At 42.3% G+C, this 20,263-nt stretch overlaps 1 protein-coding gene across 1 annotated transcript in view; it reads left to right on the top strand.

Moving 5' to 3' along the window:
- The window catches only part of SNTB1 (syntrophin beta 1), a 115,342-nt gene that overhangs the window by 44,932 nt on the left and 50,147 nt on the right, over positions 1-20,263 (top strand). The window contains exon 2 of the mRNA XM_084507428.1: positions 12,804-13,020. Within this exon, the coding sequence (XP_084363554.1) occupies positions 12,804-13,020 (217 nt within the window). The remainder of the gene's footprint in view (positions 1-12,803; positions 13,021-20,263) is intronic.

Raw genomic sequence — 20,263 nt, 5'->3', positions numbered from 1 at the left:
TTGAAAGGTGCTCCTGCACTGGTGCATAAAGAAAACCAGTTCTGCTAATGGTGAGCATGCACCTACACCATCCTTTGCTTTCATTCTGTCTTTGCCAAACCTGTTTACGTTTGCAATGGAATTATTCTCAAGACTTACACGACTTATATGAAGCTTTTTTTTTTTTTTTCCTTTTGTGGGAATTGGCTCATTGCTCTCATTTGCTTGAGCTGCCCTTGCTCCAGGCAACCCAGTGTAAGTATCACCAGAATTCAAGCAAAGACTCCAGTGCAAAGACCTCTTATTCCTGAGATGGTGCTGAAAGTTTGTGTCTTGATGGAGTCTCTGCCTGGGAAACGCTATTGATACCAACACAGAGAAATTTCTTGCCACTGCTAATTACAAGTGCATCCTAGCAACTGTATCACCCTCCTCGTATTTCCTTTTCTTCCCCCTGTTTTTCCTGTGTTTTTTGCAAACAGCACCTGCTACAGCTGTCTGTGTTACAGGGGAATACAATGCAACTGTAACAACAGTGGGAGATCCGAGCATGATTTTTTAAGGGAGGCTTTCCTGCCTGCTTATTTCCTTGTCATGTCCCTATTGTCTCTTATCTTGTACTTGAGTTTTACACTCCTTGGGAGGGGACCATCTCTTTGTTCTGTGTTTTCACAGCATCTGAGGCTGTCATGCCCTGGTTCTTCACTAATCCTGGTAAGTGCTCCAGCAGTACAAATGGCAAATACATTTGAGATACAAACAAATTAACATTCTTCTCACCGATTAAACAAACATTTTTCTCTGTGACAATTCAAAATGGAGTTGCATTTCATTATAGTCCTTTGCAGCTCAGCTGGGAATTGCCAGTTTCTTTTCCAACCTCTGTTACCAGCCTCCTATACCAAAGTTGACCCAAAAAGGACTTGGCAGGCAGTTTGCAGACTCCAAAAAACAATAGGTTGCACTATTTTAACCTGGCTTTGACCTATCCTGGAACAGTCCGAACTAGTATTTGGGGTAGGGAGGAAATGTATATTGATGTGCTGGGTCAACTGGGCTTGCTGGTCAGCAGCTGCTGTGAGCAACCCATGTCTGCCTTGTCCAGTGGAGAGGTGGGGGCACCACACAGGTCCCAGCATCGCCACGGTACCAGGCAAGTCGAGGTAATTCTCTGCAACAGGGCCTGAATGAAGCAGGGAATTACTTCGCCCTTAAATTGAAGATGAATGTGTGTTGGTTTTCTTTTTTTTTTTTTTTCTGGGCCAGAAAACATCGCCTGTTTTCTGGAAGGATAAAGTGTCCAGTGAAACAGGATTATGTTTACATTATTATTGCAGGGCCATCTGTGAAATAGGCTTTCTGTACTACAGTAAAGAGCCGTGACCCCTCGCTGAGTTATCTTTTAAGCTGCATGCTAAAACCATGGGGGCTTATGGCTCAAAGCTAATGGGGATTTAACTTCTCACTGAAAGGAATTTGAAGCCTAACCCTATTTAGATGCTCTTTGCTCTCATTGATTAAATGCCCGGTCCACTGCAAGAAACCTAATGGAATCATAACTGTATGAATTTTCCATCTAACAAAATGGATGCTAGGGGACACTCCATGCAATATTTATTTGAAAACGAGTTTGATCTTAAAGGGACATTTTAAATCAAAATGTCAATTCAAAGAGCTATTTTGTTTGTGGAGAAGAAAATGAATTTCAGTAAAAACATATTTTTCAGAGCACCCCCAAAACCATTTCATAGAAAAAAATGCAGTTTCTGTATTGTGATCTTTAGGATTTTTATTAGGATTTTCACTGTTTTCCTTGCTTGCTGTGTTCCCTAATTTGTTTCTGAGAGCCATTTTGCTGAGCAGTTTTAAGTGATACTGTATAAAAATAATAAACCTGCCAAAACACAGAAGTCTAGCTTTTCACCCCTAAACTCAGTTGTGCATTGGAGTTTCAAGAGGATCGTGTGCCACCAGGAATCATTGACATTTTTTTGAGATACAGTGGCTACAGCTCCTCAGGGGTGAGAATTGGAGAGCTATAACCTTGGCAAGAGACTTTGAGCTGTGCTGAACAGCACGGGACACCATGGTCCTGTGGCAGCACCATTGGGTTTTAGTCGTGGTCTCTTTGGTTGCTGCACTTCTGAGAATTTCCTGTCTTCAAAACGTTGAGTGTTTTCTGAATATCTTTCAGCCGGTGCTAATGACTGTGGGTTTATTCTGTAATTATAGCGTGTTGTTAAGGCTTTCCTGGTGGTCTGTTCCAGGGAAAACCATAATCCCTGGGAGGAAAGAGGTCTATTCAAATGGTAGCCCAAGCAATCAAGTATGAGCGCATAGTCTAATTTTTTATTGTCCTGCTCTTTTCTGGATCTTTTCAGTGCCCTTGCTGGATGTACAGTCCTGCCTCCTTCTCTCCTTGAAGTACAAGTATGTGGTATACGATCTCATCTTCCTTTGGGTGCCTCAACCAGCAGTCTGTCTGCTGCAGGTTTCTTGCTATGAGCTTTGTCTAAGTCTGTAGACCAGCAAGGATGTAGGTGTGGAGCCAAACCAAGCTCCAGGTCTGCCACTCACCTGCTAGGACACCCTGCAAATATCTTCAGGTGAAGAAGAGGCAGTTTGAGACCGTACTTAGACTTCAGAACCAGGCAAAGAAGAGGTTGAGCGATCATCGTGCTACACTGAAACAGAAAAAAACTGAAAATGTAGCTCCTAACTTATCCTCACCTCTGATCAAAAAAAGTCATCCCAGTTCCCCATGATTAATTTAGGCACCTCCTTGGATTTATGTTTCATTTTTTCCTTAGTTATATAGAAGTCTCAAAAAAATTGTACAGATTTTATTGTTTCTCATTAAAGGAGCCATTGTGCTTGTCCTTGTTGAACTGTTACGACGCAGCAGCCTGGATGTGGTTGCGTTTGATGCAGAGGAGCGATTCCTGTGGGCTGACGTTGTAGCACTGACTGGCTCCTTCCCCAAACTTAACAAAATTTGTTATTCCCAGTTTAAAGGAGAAAGGGAGAAGGAGGTAGGCAGCCACTGGAGCACTCGGTGCAGTCCAAATCACTGAACTTCAGTAGTGTTCACATTAGAGTTGTCTATGTGTATTTATATTCATATATACATACAGATATACATATTTATAACTCTGGCACTTGTGTATTCTGGGTATGGCCATTGGTCTGTCCAGTTGGAATGCTTGCAAACTAAAAGATTCCCAAAAATAAGAACTTGTCTGGTGATCTGATGCCTTTTGATGGGTATCCCAGCTAGTGAAGGTAGGACGAGTTTTAGGTGAATGATTCTCCTGAATTTGTTCATTTTGGAAGTTTTTGGTGTTGTCTGTTGACAAATTAAAAAAATAAACTTGGAAAATTTGAAAGAGCTTACAGCTCTGTTCTACAAAATAAATCCCCGGGACCTTGGAAGCTTTTTAAGGTCTTCCCATAGTGAGAAGATTATAGGTATTGTGGATCCAGTTTTCACTAGGACTGCGATTGCTTTGGGATGTTTAAAAATGAAAAGTCACAAAGGGGTGGAAATTAAATTGACTGCGAAGAACTCTGTCACTGACTTACTGCATGACTTTGAGGAAGGCATTTTAACTTGCCTCTGTCAGCCTAGCCATCTGTAAAGCAGGTATAATCATACACAGCATAATAATTTCCCTCAGTGAGTGCCATTTTCAGTCTATCTTGTGCTACTTAATGATTTGTGTGACTGCTGAAATAACAGCATGCTCTAAAACTGTAATATCCTTATGTATTTTTCACATAATCACTAGTGGTTGAAATATTTGTTCTGACACTTGAGATTACTCATGTAAATAGAAAAATTACAGCATACTGGCAATGCCAGACACCTTGAATTCCATCTGAGTGTGTGGGTGATTGGAGAAGGATCTATAAATACTAACAGGGAGGGTAAGCAGCAAGCATGAGTGGCACATGAGAAATTCTGAGTCGACTGATTCCTGAGGTTTAGATAAAAGATTTTAAAATGCTGGTCTCTCTTATATCAATATTAGAGCCGAGACAGTCCTTAAAAATCCGAGTGCTGCAACAGTAGACTGGAGAAATGGATGTGCCTTTCCCTGCTTTACATGAAGCCACATTTTTGTGGAGTACTTTGACAATGCCTGGAGGTCTTTAAAAGACATTTAGATGTAGAGCTCAGTGATATGGTTTAGTGGAGGACTGGTTAGTGTTAGGTCAGAGGTTGGACTCGGTGATCTTGGAGGTCTCTTCCAACCTAGATGATTCTGTGATTCTGAGTAGAGTGACAAGGAGTATGACAACCTAGTCCTAGTATCATGTGACTAAACCCTCAAATTTTCTTTTGAAATCATGAAGCATTCTGCCTTGGAGACAATCAGAAGCTCCAGTTTCATTTTCAGGGAGTGACTCACAGGTCCTGCGATGATTTTTCTCGAAATGTTACTGCTAATTTCCACGTTCAGCTCCCTAAATTGCTTGTTTCAGATGTTTTCCTCCTCCATTATGAAAGATTTGCATAGCTCTAATTGTAGAGTTCATAATGTCACATAACAGTGTGGCAAATGAGCTATGTCGCATTTTACATAAAAATGTGGTAAGTTATTTAGCTGCTGCTTGAGGGTTTTGACAGTGGTCTTTTTTATTTTTTTCATTTACCATATATCATATGTAACTGCTTCCTGATCTCCACTGAGTAAGGTTTCTTCAAGATAGCACCACTATCTCGTACCATCATAGAATAAAATAATGGTTTGGGTTGAAAGGGACCTTAAATGTCACCTAGTTCCAGATGTCTCCTTCTAGATCAAGTTGTAGACATATTGTTTTTAACCAAACATTGTACTACTGGGGTTTACAGAATATTTACCAGCTAAAATTTGTTTTTTGGATCATGAAGGGGTAGATATCTCTGCATTTATTTGGGGGAAGTAGCATAACATTTTGGAAGACAGAAGAATAGCCTATGGACCCTATGATCACTACAATCACCTATCACTAGAATTCATGCATTTATCACTAGTGACATTTCCTAAAACAGAACCAAACAGATCCAATTTATTGAAACAGGAACTTTGAAACGTAGGAGAAACATCATCTGTTTAAGGATTGGGAGAAAAACCTTAACAAATTCATTGTGGTAGGTACGAGTAGTGGGAATTATAGTGGAAAGTATTGAGCAACATCAGCTGTAGTCTGTCTGTAGTTCATTATTAATTTGTCAGTTTGAAGTTTTCTGTAGCAGATTACTGACAACCTGTGGCTGCTTTATATCACATCATCAATTCAAGTGCTATCAGAGTCTTGTATTTAGAGCTGCAGATCAAGGCAACGATCCCATCTTTGGTTTCATTGTGATTCACTATGACAAAACGCAACGTTTGCTCAGTTTCCATTCAGCTGTTTTGAACAGGAACATGAAAATCTCACCATGGCCTTGAAACTTGGCATTCCTTGAGTGCACATGCTTTTGGCCTGGAAGATGAACTTTGTTAATTGAACTTGGTAATTGAACTCACAAACAGTTCAGTGGCTGAATCAGCCCACATCCTAGGTTGTAGGAAAGGAAACAGAGGAAAAATAACTCTTGGAAGACTCAACTCTGACACAGAAGCATGGGAAGGTCCATGAAGGCACTCTCCAGCTCCACAAGTGCTGGGAAATCACAGAGGAAAATGAAGGTCCCTGGTGCAGGTGGGAAGGAGAACGCATCCCAAGGGGCTGCCCAGACAAGATCTGCTGCTGAGTTTGCTCTTGCAGCTTCTCTGCTTCTGTGACAGCTTTGGTGGTAAGATACAGCTTTTTGGGATCTGCTATGGATACTGCAGGGTGGCTGGCTGGTCCCTGTGCCCCACTCAGGTTGTGAAAACCTTGAGGTTTCGCAAATCTTCAAAAATTCCTGACAGCATCTTGGTTCTCCCCCTCCCATGTGTGCCAGCAGAACCTTGTCCACACCGTTTGATTCTTTCTTCCTCTGTGGTGATTCAGAAAGGAAATACACCTTCTGTTTATCACTTAATGCTACTACTTTTCAGAGGAAATAAGGATGTCACTGGGTTTTCTATTTTTAACAGCACAAGCCTAACCTTAGCACACTTGTATAATAAGCAGTTTGGTGGGGGCCTGGACACACTGACACCTCAGTCCTCTGTTTGGACTGAAGGTCTCCTACCACGTTGACAAAGTTAATTTAACCACACACAATTGCTGACTGCAAGGTGCTTTAAACAAGAACTACCTTCATTTTTTGGGTGCTAGAATGTGATGATACTTACCACCACTGCTTAACATTGCTCTACCTATTCCGTATGAGTATACAATAATTTAAAGGAGCACAGTAAAAGACTAGAGGTTGTAAAATGCAATTGCTGATCATTTTCAACCAGACCATTTATAGCCCACTGAAATCTTGAACCTGAAGCCTGGTTGCTTACCACCAGCCTTTTGGCACCCATTTCTGATGCTTTCCCTTCTGGTGAACCTTATCTAAAGGTGTGTTTGTCTCCTGAATCCTGATCCAAGCCTGTCTCTGTAAGGAATGAAGCAACATATGCTGAATTCAGCTGAATTCATGTAAAACCAGGAGAAAATGGTATGTTGAACTTTGTCTCACTTCAGGGTGAGAAGTGGCCAAAATGTGAAGGGGATTTCTCTTCTCTCAAGGTGTTGTTTTAACTAATTTGTGTCACCTCCCAGAGGTGTAGATTGAATGCTCTTGGCAGACCAAGAGGTTTGCTACTTCCCATCCCTTCCAGCGTGGAGGAGGGCGGTGATGTTACTGGATATTGCTTGTCTGAACGTAGTAACAGATGTTTCTGTAGGAAATTGAGTGGAAGCACTCACAAACAGTATTGTTGACTGGTTTTGAGTTTATGCCCACATTAAAGCTGTTGAAAGGGTCATCTATCTTCATAAGCTCTTTTCTTCGAGCATTTGGGTCTTAGTTTTTGATTCCAGCACCAGAAGCTGGACAGATTCTCATCTCGTTTTTATACATGTGCCTCTGCTGTAGTGAGTGCACTTTGTGTGCATGGAAATTAGTTCTTTAGCATGAAAGGCAGCAGGTAAATTTGGTTATCATCATGATACTGAATTGATTTTAATACAGTGGCTTTTTCTGCAGCTCTATGAATCTCAGTTCAGTTGACAGCAGTGTAAAGTACTCTGCATTTATGTTGCCATAGCTTATAATTTTTTGGCACGTCTTTTCCTTTCAATTACAACTAGCTGGGAAACTATTTGGGGATGTTGTGTTGTGCCTTACCAAGCCTGCCACACCATGTTTTAACGTTTCGTCAGGCAAAATGGCATCGTGATGCTGAAGGACTGATTGACTTGCTCAGGCAGTCTGCTCTTCTGAAGCCCAAATACCTGCAGTGTTTTCTTGTAGGTTTTGCTTCTGCCCACTTTATTTTTTTTTCTTTTTACAGTATCAGTTCAGCAGCTGTTGGTTGGCTCTTATTTGTTCACTCAGACCTGCAGTGGTGCTGTCCAGAAGATCAGAGGTGTTTGTCTTCGTTTGTCTCCTCCTTTCCATGCTGGAGCTGTGTCCCTGCAGGATGGGCCTCCTGTACTTCTGCATTAGCAAATCCTTTCAAACTAACCAGGAATAATTTCTGCAAGGGAAGTTTTTCCACGCCACGTTGCCCACAAGACATTGGCAGATGTTCTGGCGTACTCGCTTCAGCACAGGGGTCAAACAGCCCCTCCCTGCTGAATAAGCTGATAAAAGCAATTGATCTAATCACATTCAATTCCATGGGTTCGAGTGACTCCAGGGGCTGATCCCTTAATGCAGTCTTAATATGGCTTAAGTATGGTGGAGGACTTGCCTAGCTGCTCTTCTCCGCACTGGCTTTCACCCAGGCCCAGAAATCAGACCAGATGAATATGGATTTATGGGAACTTCAAACACCCTATGTGTTTGGGGTGTAGGTATCTGTGACGTGAGCACAGCCTTTGAAAATAGCTTTACGAGGCTTCTGGGTGATGTGTTCTACTTACTCTACTTAATTTAGAGAAAACGAATGCGTAAAGAGAAGATTGTGCTTTTCCCTGCAAAGGAGAGGTCCTGGATTATCTTCCTTTGAGCAGATTCAGGCATGTTGTTCCTTTTACTTTCGTATTGTAAACCTACTCTTCCTGTCCTCATTGCTATAGTAATGAAAGAGCTTTGCTCTGGAGCACTGGCTCCTCTTCAGCGGTCTTTTTTTTCCCTCCTAGGAAACAGTTTGAATGTGTCAGGGGAGTCCCAGTTCCTCCGAACGGTTTGGCCAAGAACCTGACCACGTCCGTCTGTAGCATTTGTCTCATTAAAAGCTTGCTTCTTTCTCTTAAATAAAAAAAAAAAGTCATCTGTGAAGTGTAACAAAGGATTAATTGTGGCGACTTGGGACTTGGCGGACCTGCATATAAATGAAGTGGGTTTTTGGAAGCTGCATTGCCTGTCTCGCAGATCAAAAAAAATCAATGTGAAGTATTTCAATGCGTATCAGTGGATTAATTCATTTCACTGCCACTTCCGCTGGGCTTCTCCTCGTGGGGAGGGCTGCTCTGGAGATGGGAATTTTAATTGCTTGACCGCACTTTCTAATTCGTGGTGTACCAAAAGGGCACAGATCATTAATTAGTACTGAATATAAGGATCTCTGAGGTTGAAGGATAGCATCAAATGGATGAATTTAGACAAGTCTTTACAGGATTCACAGCATATCAGTAAATAGAGTTACAATAATGAAAGCATTAGATTTTTTTTCCAGTCCCTGCAAGTTGCTTTCTGTGCTTGGAGAGTGTGTTCTGATGGTCTTAAGAGATCCTTATACAAGTACGTATTAGATAATTGTGGCTATATTATACATATATACCTATCCTCTAGATATATGTGAACATGCCTAAAGTGTAGTTACACATCATTCAGAATTATTGTTCAATCACATGCCTTATTTCATTTTATCTAACATTTGGGGCTTTTAATCTATTAGGTAGCTTCATTGGCAGTTTTAAAAATCAGTATTCTCTGTAGCTGCTTTCTCTTTCAGTCAGGACCTGGATTTATGCTACTGTATCCGAAGGGAAATGTAGTGCTTGAGTGTAATGGTCTGAAAACTGAATCTTATCAACATCATTACTTTAATGTCCAATAGTCTGTATTATATTTTTTTAATTTTAAAATTTGATGGTGGAAGGGACTGCTGCGTTCAAGATTCCCAGACAGTTCAGAGTGGAGCAGGAATATGCTGGTATCAACATTTGTGCTGTATCGACATTTTTTCTGCTAAGTGGGTTAAGAACCTGTTAACGGACAGATTGCAGAATGGAGACATGGGGTCACCATGCATTTTTATTTATAGGAGGCATAAAACACAGTGTTCTGCAGTATTTGCATCCAGAGTTTGAGGTAAATAGGAAACACTTGCTGATAAAACGTGTATCATCTGAACAGCATGTGCCTTATTTGCGATAAATTCATGAAATGGACTTCCGTTGTGGACATATAATTATGGGCATTTGCGGGGCCAAATGGAAAGGAATGGCTCTGAAATGCAAATAATACCCCCAAAAAAGATAATTGGGTCAAGTTCCACCACCTGTTCCATTCCATGTTCCATTTGGACATTTACATGTAGCCATTCAGGGGGCTTTTAAAAGATGAAACACATTTGAATATGCAAGAGCCTTAGGGTCTGTTTTGTAAAACTGGGGAATTCAGCAACAAATCTGAAGAGCTATGCTTGTATTTGGTGGGAGTTAGGAAGTAATTAGTAGAAATATACTGAAATCTACTTTTTTAGACAGAAAACATACATTCACTTCATTTTAATTCTCCTCTAGAGTTTTGTAGCTAGATGGTCTTCAACATTTTACCAATAAATTTATATATATATATATTTATATATACCAAAATATTTTACCAGTATTTTAGTGGCTCTTTAGTCATATAAGTTTAGGGCCCAGTGTCCGTCTCATGTTGAAAGTCGGTAGAAACCAAATGTCAGGGAGTTCAGAGTCTGGACATGGCTGGAGTCTTTGTAAGATACTTTTCCTCCAGGTAATTTACTTGGCTTTTGCTGTGTTTGGGACTCAGTTTGTGGAAAGAGGATTATGTTTCTCCTCTCTCCTCCTGCTCATGCTTCCCCTTTCGCAGGAGTTTCTGAAATAGCTCAGCTGCCTGCCACGAACTCACCGGCACATCGCATGGAAACTTGGCTTCTTGGCACAGGGAAGGGACAACTCTTTTCTGTCCCTACATCTTGGGAATTAAATTCACATTTTGTGTTCCTGCTTATAGCTTAGGTTTAGAGCCAAATTGTTCTCCTCAGTTTCCTTCCTTCCCCTGCCCCTCTCTCCTGTCCTTAATTAAAAGATGCTCAGGTCTAGTGCATATAGCTGCAGATGAAAGAAAATGACAGTAGCACGTGTGAAATAGCTACACTGTTGGGACCTGGACCTTTTTATAGGATCACATTTGCTAGCATTACACAGGAACAGGCTGCCCAGGGAGGCTGTGGAATCTCCTCTGAAGATATTCAAGGCCCATCTCGATGCCTACCTGGGCAGCCTGCTCTAGGGAGCCTGCTTTGGCAGGGGGGTTGGACCTGATGATCTCTCAAGGTCCCTTCCAACCCCTACAATTCTGATTCTGAGATTCTGTGATGACACTGTAACGCAGTTCAAAAGCACATTAGATATCTTTTTTTCAACAGGTTAATTGATAATCCTGAATCTTAAAGGAAACCAGATTTTATTGGCAGAACATTTTTAGAGCTTGAGCTGTCCTCCCATCTAAGTTAATGACAAGATGATACTACTTCAGAGGAAACAAGCATAGTTTCACCACATCCGTGTGTGTTCAGTCTCTCTGATTTCCAAAGGCTATGGGTACATGTGAAAGTGTGATGTCAACTGCAAAGAACCAAACTGGCACAACACTGACAAAAACTGCCCATTTTCAACACCTTTGAAAATCAGATGATTTATGGAGTACCCAAGGATAAGTGCTGGTTCTTGAAAGTTTTTGGCACAGGTTTTTCAATAGTGGAATCCAATTAGGTACCTAGAAAAGGATAAAAAATCAGTCTCAACCCCTTTTGCCTTAGTAAGTTTCTGGAAGCCCCATGGAATCTGATGACAGTGTTTCTATGAGCATTAAAGAAAGGACATTCAAACCAGGATAGTATGGGACAAAGAAATCAAACCAGGTAGGACAGCATTTCTGATAAATCACAAACGATCCTTGTCAGAGAGGAATATCTGATAAAACAGCTAAACACAGAGGTCTGTATCGTTGAAGGTAACAGACGTTAAAAGAAGGAGGGAGTGCACCGTGACAAGATGTACCCTGAGGTGATTTAGAGGAAGGATGCTCCCAGGACTTGCACTCGAGTTTTGCCCAGGCATCTCTCTTGGTAAAGCTGTTATGAAGTGCCATAAAAACATTGCTGCTGAAAACACCCACCTTATCTGTGGTTTTGACAGAAACACCAGTCTTGTTCTCCACTCTGAATATTTCCGCTCCTTTCACTTTGAACTCCAAACAGTTCAGTCTGCTTTCCCTAATTCAACCTCCCTCATCACGATGGCCTTTGTGTAATTCACCCATCTTTTTGTTATTAAATCATTCACTCTTCAACCTAGCTGACATGACGATCTGCACTATCACCTTGAAATCTTCTCTCGAGGCATTTTTATCAGGTCCCCAAATAAGTTCCCGGTGCTCCTGCCCTTTGAGCCCATCCCGTCGCTCTTTGAGCTGTGAGGATAATGAAGTAACAGCAGTCAGTTCGACAGCCACGTCTGTGTAAGTTGGCTGCATGAATTTAAAAAAGGCACTTGGATGTGAGCTCTTGTCTTGGTTGAGCTCTGCCAGGCTCTGAACGAGAGAGCTGGTGTGGGCTCAGGTGTGTGGGTCACCACTGAGAAAGGGGACATGAGTGGACTGAGAAAGGGGACATGTGTGGACTGAGAAGGGCTTTGGAGTGAGCAGATAGCAGAAGTGGTCGGGAACTCCCCAAAGAATTCAAAAATAGGAAAAACTGTACAGTATTAGCTTGCATAACAAGGGGAATATTGAATATAAAAGAGGTATTAATTCTTATATACAACACAAGTAAGCTTGTTAGGGAATACTACATTCACTTTTCCTACCCATACTGAAAAAAAAAGTTTAAAATAAGCTGAGAACAGATCTAATCTGATCCCTCTAGTACCACAAAAGGCTTGAACTCAATTTTATTTCCTCAAGAGAAGGCTAATAGGTGAATTGGTTCGTGTTTACTCCGCAAATGTATGTACAAGTAGATCAGCTGAAGCTGATTCCCAGCGAGCAGAAGCAGCTGCTGAGATCAGTGGCAGGATGCTGACAAGCGTGAACCAGGAGTGAGATGCACTGGGAGTATCACTGGAGCAGTTTAGATAAGGGAATAATAGATTCACTGTCACTTCATTGAGTATCTTTCTAAAAAAAACTTCCCTGTAGCTCATCCAGCCCACAGCTTCTGTACATGAGAATTGCTCCGTGGGGGTTATAGCCTTCTGAGCAGAGGTCGGATGGCTCTCCTGGCCTTAAACTCCACGTATCCTTATGTTCTTATTTCTGCTATTCTGATTTTTTTTTTCCCCATTTTGCTCATTGTACCGTACTGAGTTGGGCTGCAATCAAATCTTGACCTTCTGTATTTGCACAGCTTCCGATGCTGTGATGCTACACGTAGAAATAATAAACAGTGCCGAGGGTTGGTGCCAGATCAAAGAGCTCACAGCGGATGGAACTACTGAATGTCCACTTACTTGTTGCTTTTCTTTTTCCTTTTTCCTTATTTTTTTTATAGTGAAATACATGAGAGAAGCAACACCCTACGTGAAGAAAGGCTCCCCTGTTTCGGAGATCGGGTGGGAGACGCCTCCCCCAGAGTCCCCCCGGTTGGGTTGTGCATCTGCTGACCCCCTGTCGCAGCTTTCGCTCTCCATCCACCGGGACAGGAAAACGATACCACTCAAGATGTGCTACGTGACACGCAACATGATGGTGTCAGACCCCGAAAACAGGTGAGCTTGGGGCTGGGACTTTGTGTTGAATAGTTGTTGGCCTCTTCATTTGTGGGGTCAGTGAGCAGGAGCTGGTGATGGGCTATAGTCACACATGGGGTGCCAGCAAGGGGCAAGTGAGCACTGCTTTGGGAAGGGCATGTCCTTGTGCCTGAGCCACGTGGCACTGGATTGAGTGCCCAGCTCTGGATAAATAGAGATACGTCAGCTTTTGGGTTGTGTTAGACTACCTGAAAGGAAGGTGTGGGGAGCTGGGGGTCGGCCTCTTCTCACAGGTAACCAGTGATAGAACTAAAGGGAATGGCTTCATATTGAGCCAGGGGAGGTTCAGGCTGGAAATGAGGAGACATTTCTGCTCAGAAAGAGCAGTCAGGCACTGGGACGGGTTGCCCAGGGAGGTGGTGGAGTCCCCGTCCCTGGGGGTGTTCAAGGAGAGGTTGGACATGGTGCTTGGGGACATGGTTTAGTGGGTGACATTGGTGGTAGGGGGGTGGTTGGACCAGATGATCTTGGAGGGCTTTCCCAGCCTTAGTGGTTCTGTGATTCTATGAACTCTTCAGAGTGGAAATTCAACATTTCTGTTAGAAGTAAAAGCTCAGGATTCTGTTTGTTCCCTGACTGAATGTCTTCTTTTGGAGGAAAGGGGACTGTACACACTGATTGTCTACATATTCCAGACTGGCCTCATGTAATCCCACTAAACTGCATTTTCTTTTATTTTTTTAATAAATATTATTTTAAGAATGGCCTGTTTTGTCCATTCAGTTCTGGATATTAAAGTCAAGAATAGGAGAAAAGTTCCACTTTCAGGACATTAATGGGGAATTTCTGTGACTTGTTCTTTTTTTTTTTTTTTTTTCATAATGTTAAAAATAGGATGAGCTTACCAGCCCTTATTTATAACATATGTGGAACAGCTGCACCACACCAGCACACTGCACTGTCTGATCCCTGCTTTAACAGCTGCTAATAGAAAAGGGACCAGTCAAGTCAGAAACACACTGATTCTTCCATCCAAATAATGGCCTTTCTGTTTTTCTCCAGTGCGCTGGCTTATCAGGAAGCTGTGTGGAATGCCTTTGATTCTCAGCCCTTACCTTTAGGCCTGAGCACAAATTACATTTTCTTTTGCAGACAAGAATAATGAGAAGAGGGGTGAGCAGGAGGGGGTTTGGAGGGATGGGTTCCCCTGTATTATCTTATACTGCAATCCAGAAACTTTACCAGTATCTGTGTAATTTCCTTCCTTTCTTTTTTATATTTTCAAACCTTCTTAGGGTTTTTGCTTCTCTCTGTGCTACCCCCAGCTTTATTATTTAGTACTGGTTTACTTTGCTTCTACTCTTCATCTCACCAAGTGGTTACTGACCGCTACAGAAGTGCAATTTGGAAACAGCAATTACCACTAGCAGTCTTTCTCAGTTTTGTACCAAGATGCTTGTTGATCGGTGCAGCTTTTTTCACATATAGTTTAAGATGTCAGGGTTTGACAGCTGTATCACTAGCCTGAGAGTTTGTGGTTCTCCATTTTATGGAGTGTATCTGATAAATAACAGGGAGATTATATTATTTGAATCAGCACAATGTTACAGTGCTTTTATACATGTTGACATAATTCTTTGAGCATCTTTCTCCTCTTTTTTTGACCGTATCATAGTTCTCAGCTTTTATCACTCTTGGGACCCTCAATGCCATTTAAGGGACAGGAGGACTGATTCAGAGGGGCAGACGCTGATGGTAATTCTGTGATGGGGCTAGCTCTTTCAAAGCATGCTACAAACGTGTACATTCTTAGGTGTAACTAGGAAGTAACGCGTGGGAGTCATATTGCTTATTATCATGGTTTTCATTTTGTGTTGCTGTCATTTCCTGTGGAAAGAGTGACTTCTGATTTTTACTGTAGTCCAACACAGGGTACAGTCTAAGCTGGTTTTTCCATCCAAGCAAACAGCACTTCACCATCACCCTAGCTGCGGTGAAACGGTAGGAGTATCCCATTGATTCATGTCTTTACTGATAGCAGGGTTTTGAACAATTCTGAATACTGGAACTGGTATTTCCCGGTGGAAAAGCTTGTGTAAAGCAGTGAACCTTTCCCACTGAAATATATCCCAGGATAGTAATCCGATTCCCCCCAAAATAATTGGATCTTTGTTCGCAGCAAAGACCAAACCGTGTCCTTACATGCTTATGACACTTCTGTTTTATAACCCAGTGAGCTGACACACACAGATCTTATAACAACAGATGGTGTCACTTTGCTGAATGGTTTTAGGAGACCACCACTGGCAGGCTGCCAAAGCATATGCTGGCCATGAAAGGGCTTCCCTGGGCTCTATCTGAACTCATTTACAGTGGTGGCTGAGACCAAACATGGACGTAGAAAGCATGTCAAAGCACGAGTTTTCCAGTGCAGATGTTTCTCCAGAACAGGTTAAAGCTGAAATCAAGGCACAGCAGCATTTTGGGACCAGGCTCAGCTGGTTTAACTTTCAGCATAAGAAGACACCGGTTTTAAAAGACTTGGAAGGAAATACCTGTTTGACACTGAATCATCTCCAGCTCTTAGAAAGCTGGGGAGAAATTTGGGTTGAACAGGCATGGAGAAAGTTAAATGTCTGGTTTTCCCACTAGATCTGGTAGTCTTGTGTAGGATTTCTTCACCCTTAAGACTGAACCCAATTAAGAGCATCCTAAGTCTGTGTTGACCCCCAGTTTGGTGAGCTTGTTATTTCAGAGCAGGAGTGAAATTTGGTGCTTTTAGAGCCAGCAGTTCTCTGATGTCTCCTTCACCTAACCTGCCTGTGAGAGCTCAGGCTCAGTGAGATAAGGGATTGTTTTCCCTGTTACCTGATTAAAAATGCTGTAAGATACCAAGGAGAAAGCACTGTGTAGTACAAACGAATGCCAAGCCTAAGTGTGTAGGAAAATATTTTTAACAGCACAAACACAGCAACAGGAGAAAACATGCAGAACATTTTAGTTGCATCTGTGCCATTCTCATCTAGCCACAGGAACTGTGGTTATATTTTAGGCTGGAATAAACTCGGTTAAAATAATTACTTCTTATATCTGTTGTTTGCCCGTATTTCCACCGATAAGCATCCTTGGTGGCAGCACTAATGGCTGATGTCAGGACACACAGGGGAGTGTCCCCCCGGTGAAGGGACATACAGAAATGGTCACAGCTACTAGCGCCAATAAGCTGTAAATGTTACTGCAGCACACAAAGCTTTTCAGCAATTTCTGGTGATGACAGTAAGGAACAGGAGGAAACAACAGGAAATAAGTGTCTGAGATGAAATTTGTTCAATTTGTGCTTGAGACCTGGTACAAAAGTACTGCCATGAATGAGACGTGACATTCAATGGGAGTCTAAAGCAGTGAGATACCAAAAGAGAACTTCAGCAGGGATCCAGTCTTAGGATTGAATTTTTCATCGTCTTACCCACCAGCAGGATTTGGCCCTTTGATGGGAGAAGGTCGGTCTGGTTTTGAAGCTAGGAGAAGTGAGCACAGGACGATTCTGCAATAGCACAACGTGGGCTGCCAGGCTCACCCTGCGGTGTGTGGCAGCACTTGAGCAAGCACAGGTGCAGTTCACAGACTTCAGCCAGCAGAATGACACCGAGGACACTCAGAGAAACCAATGAGGAAGTATTCTTATCTGGTGCCCATTCAAGGTTGGCCTGAGAATTATAATCAGAAGATAAAATTCAGCAGGTACATTTAAAGGTGGTAGATTGGGCTGGAATCCATTCATCCTGGGCACTGAGCTTCTTCTGGGAATGACCAGAGCTTCCCAGGCTGACTGGGAGGTGTGAGACAGACTGAGACCTGGTTACTGTAAATGCAGCTGTAGACTTAATTTGCTTCATTGCTTTGATTATTATTATTTTATTTTATTTTTTTGCATTGTGAAGTACTGATTCACTGAAGGGTTTGCAAGATTTCTTGCAAAAATGGCGCTCCCCAAATTGGTTCCTTTTGCACAAGTTCTTTTTAAAACCCTTTTCTTACTTTATTTAATAACTTGTCATTGATTGCACAGCATCAGAGTCGGTGAGACTTGATCTTTTGAATTGTACTGGGTGTGACATTTATGGAGGAGTTAAGTAAACATGAGCAGAAGTATCCCTGAGTGATTCTGAAATTTCAAAATCTTAAATATAAAACAAATTCTGGTGAATTTGGACATATTTACTTTTGTTGCAGTAAGGAATGAAAACAAAAGGTGATTTTTTTAAAAATAAAAACTTAGTTTCAACCAGATTTAATATGACATAGTAAAAACCAGTCCTTGCACCAAAAGCTTGAATCACAAATGCTGCTTACAAACATAAGCAGGAGAATGCAAAAATGAAATAAAGATACAAGCATCTTGAAGTAGAAGTCAGGGAGCTGTGGCACTAGCACAGGACAGAACTGTCTAAAAATGGATTTCTTGAATGTTTTTCCAATGCATTTTTAGCTGTGAGGCTGAATGGTTATTTATACTCATGGTGTCTGGAATACAAGCAGAAATTCCGTGCCTGTTCAGTAAAACTGCAGAAGATGAGTGTGAATAGTTTGGGACCTGCCACACTTCCAGGACTCAATTTCACTGCTGATCTAAAGCACAGCTATAGTACTTCAGCAGGGTTACAGGAAGGAACTAAAAGACCTTGAACTTTTTAATTCCAGCAGCTCTTCAAGACTGTGCCTGTACGATTTGCAGGCAGCCAGGTGGGGCAGGGAGGCAGCACAGAAGAGTCGGGACATGGGGTGGCTCGTGTCTTCACCCTGCCTGCCTCCTGCCTGAGAAACACGACCATGCTTTGGTGTTGTCAGGCACATGCAGCCACCAGCGTGCAAAATAAGGCTGGCTTCTCCTTGAAGAGCAGTGTGATGGAGGTGTGCAGCTTTGCAGCCTGTGTTTGCTTCCTGCTAACAAAGGAGTTGATGCCCCAAGTCAGAGTGACCAGGAAGAGCGAGCATGGTACAGAGAGTGAGTTACTGCTCTTCTGGAGCACAGTTCCCATTTATCTTACTTTATTTTCTGTCTCCCCCTCTCAAAGAGGTAGTTTGGTAGCACTGGACTCAACGAGGGACGGCTAACGCTACACGGGACTGCTGGTTACTGGCAGAAGGGTGAGGTGCTCTGTCCTGGACCCAGGACTAAGGAGGTTTTGAACCATTTCTGCCTCTTCTCGCGGATAGCTAGCATTAGGACTAGTTGGAAATGAATGACAGGTTGGAAATGGGGAGACATTTCTGCTCAGAAAGAGAGGTCAGGCACTGGGATGGGTTGCCCAGGTAGGTGGTGGAGTCACCGTCCCTGGGGGTGTTCAAGGAAAGGTTGGGCCTGGTGCTTAGGGACACGGTTCAGTGGTGACATTGGTGGTAGGGGGGTGGTTGGGCCAGATGGTCTTGGAGGTTTTTCCCATCCCTAATGATCCTATAATTCTCATGACCATGCCGACACAACTGCAGCTTGTGGGAGCTGCTTCAGCCCTAGGCAGACACCAGAGGTTCTGCAGGGCTTCCTGTGGAGGTGGAAATCTTCCCTTCCTAATGGATAGTACATATTTAACAGGATTGGCCTCTAGTTTAGGAAACGGCTCCTTTTCCTCTTGCTGTTACCATGTGTTCCAGGTGGGCAAAGGAAAGTGAAAGGACCTTAATATGTGTGGGGGAGAGAGAAAGGTACAGATACCGTAATGGGCACATTACCAGTATAAAAAATCCACCCCTACCCTGCAAGTAATTTGGGTGTAGCTCCTTATGCTCTTACTGAGCTGCTCTCTGACTTCAGACAAAAACTCTGTGAAATTGAGAGAGCATACTCAATTCGCGGTGTTGTTGAGAGCTACAGCTTGAGATCGTTGGATGAAAGGCATGTAGCACTTAATTATCATTATTGGTACAGACATGTTTTGCTATTTGAATATCAATAAGTCCTTTGAAGAAGTCATTGAGCCTGCAAGAGTCCAAGTCGTGATTTATATCAAGAATTTTTGTAACTGTTTTATTTTTTCCTTGGTGGGCCGTGTTTATCATCTGTTTAGATGTTAAGCTAGGGAAGAAATCAACAATCCAACATTAAAGTAAAGCAACTTGAAAGGATCTAATTCAAATCCAGAGAAGAACAAAAAATGACTATAATCAGGGTGAAATTCTGGTCGACTCTGCCGTCAAGCTTAAGCCACGCTGCTGTAGTAGGCAATCACAGCGTGCACGGTGCGTTACAGAAGGATAATCTGCCACTGCGAGGCCCTTTGCAGTGTCACCCACAAAGGGTAGGGAATTTCAGATCAAGGCGAACCTGTTTTTTTAACCTTACCTCCAAACTATTTTACTCTTACAGATCCAAATCCTCCTTTTGTGTAAAGCTGGATGTTTCTTGTTATGTTATGGTTTCCTTATAATACTGCCAATCTGTCCCTCAAATTGCTATTTACTGGAAGGGACAAGTAAGTAGGAGGTACTTGGGATTTACCCAGTGCTCCCTCTTTTCAAACGGGGAGAAGTTAGGTGATTTAATTAAAACATTTACAACATCCCATTTTATACTGTGGGGAGAGGGAAGAAGTTGGGGTGTGGGCAGAGGGGTGATAAGAGTGCAGTGGTGGGATGGATGAGTGGCTGGGTAGTGAGGAAGGAAGGACTCCTTCTCCTTGATATATTGAAATGTCCTCTTTAAGAGCTGCACATCTGTGGGACCTTCCTTTCTTACTTAGGTAATGCATTCAGGGCTAAGGATCTCAGATGAGAGACCCAAGAGCGTAGTTCTTATTTTCTTACAGAATTTTGTGGCACATCATTAACTGCTAGAGTTAATAATTATTTCAGGCTGGGCTGTCTGATGGTCCTGCAATCATCTGCATTGTTCTTTGGGCAGTTCTGCAATTGCTGGTGTATTTTGAAAGCTGTGGTCATCTGTCTTGCTTAGCGACAATTTTCTAACAGAGCTGGAGCTCTGAAGTCTTTAGGCAGAAGGGGTAATTTTTTTAATTTTTATTTTTCATTATTACAAATGGTTATTTTCCATCATTTGTGAAAATCTACACCAGTCACTTCTGTAGGAGTGCTCCTTCTATAGAAGTCTATATAGTTTCAGTCGCTTTTGAGTTCAATCACCAGCTAAATTTTTTGACAAAAAATAATGAAAGACAAAGATCATTTTCAGGAGGGCAACCACAAGTGTATTCATTTACACAACCAAATTGACAGTTCAACTTGAACTTCAGATGTTCATTTACTT

This window comes from Aythya ferina, assembly GCF_964211825.1.
Source record: "Aythya ferina genome assembly, chromosome: 2".
NCBI lineage: Eukaryota > Metazoa > Chordata > Aves > Anseriformes > Anatidae > Aythya > Aythya ferina.
Note: the sequence above shows the minus strand (reverse complement) of the source record. Positions and strands in the feature narration are given on the sequence as shown.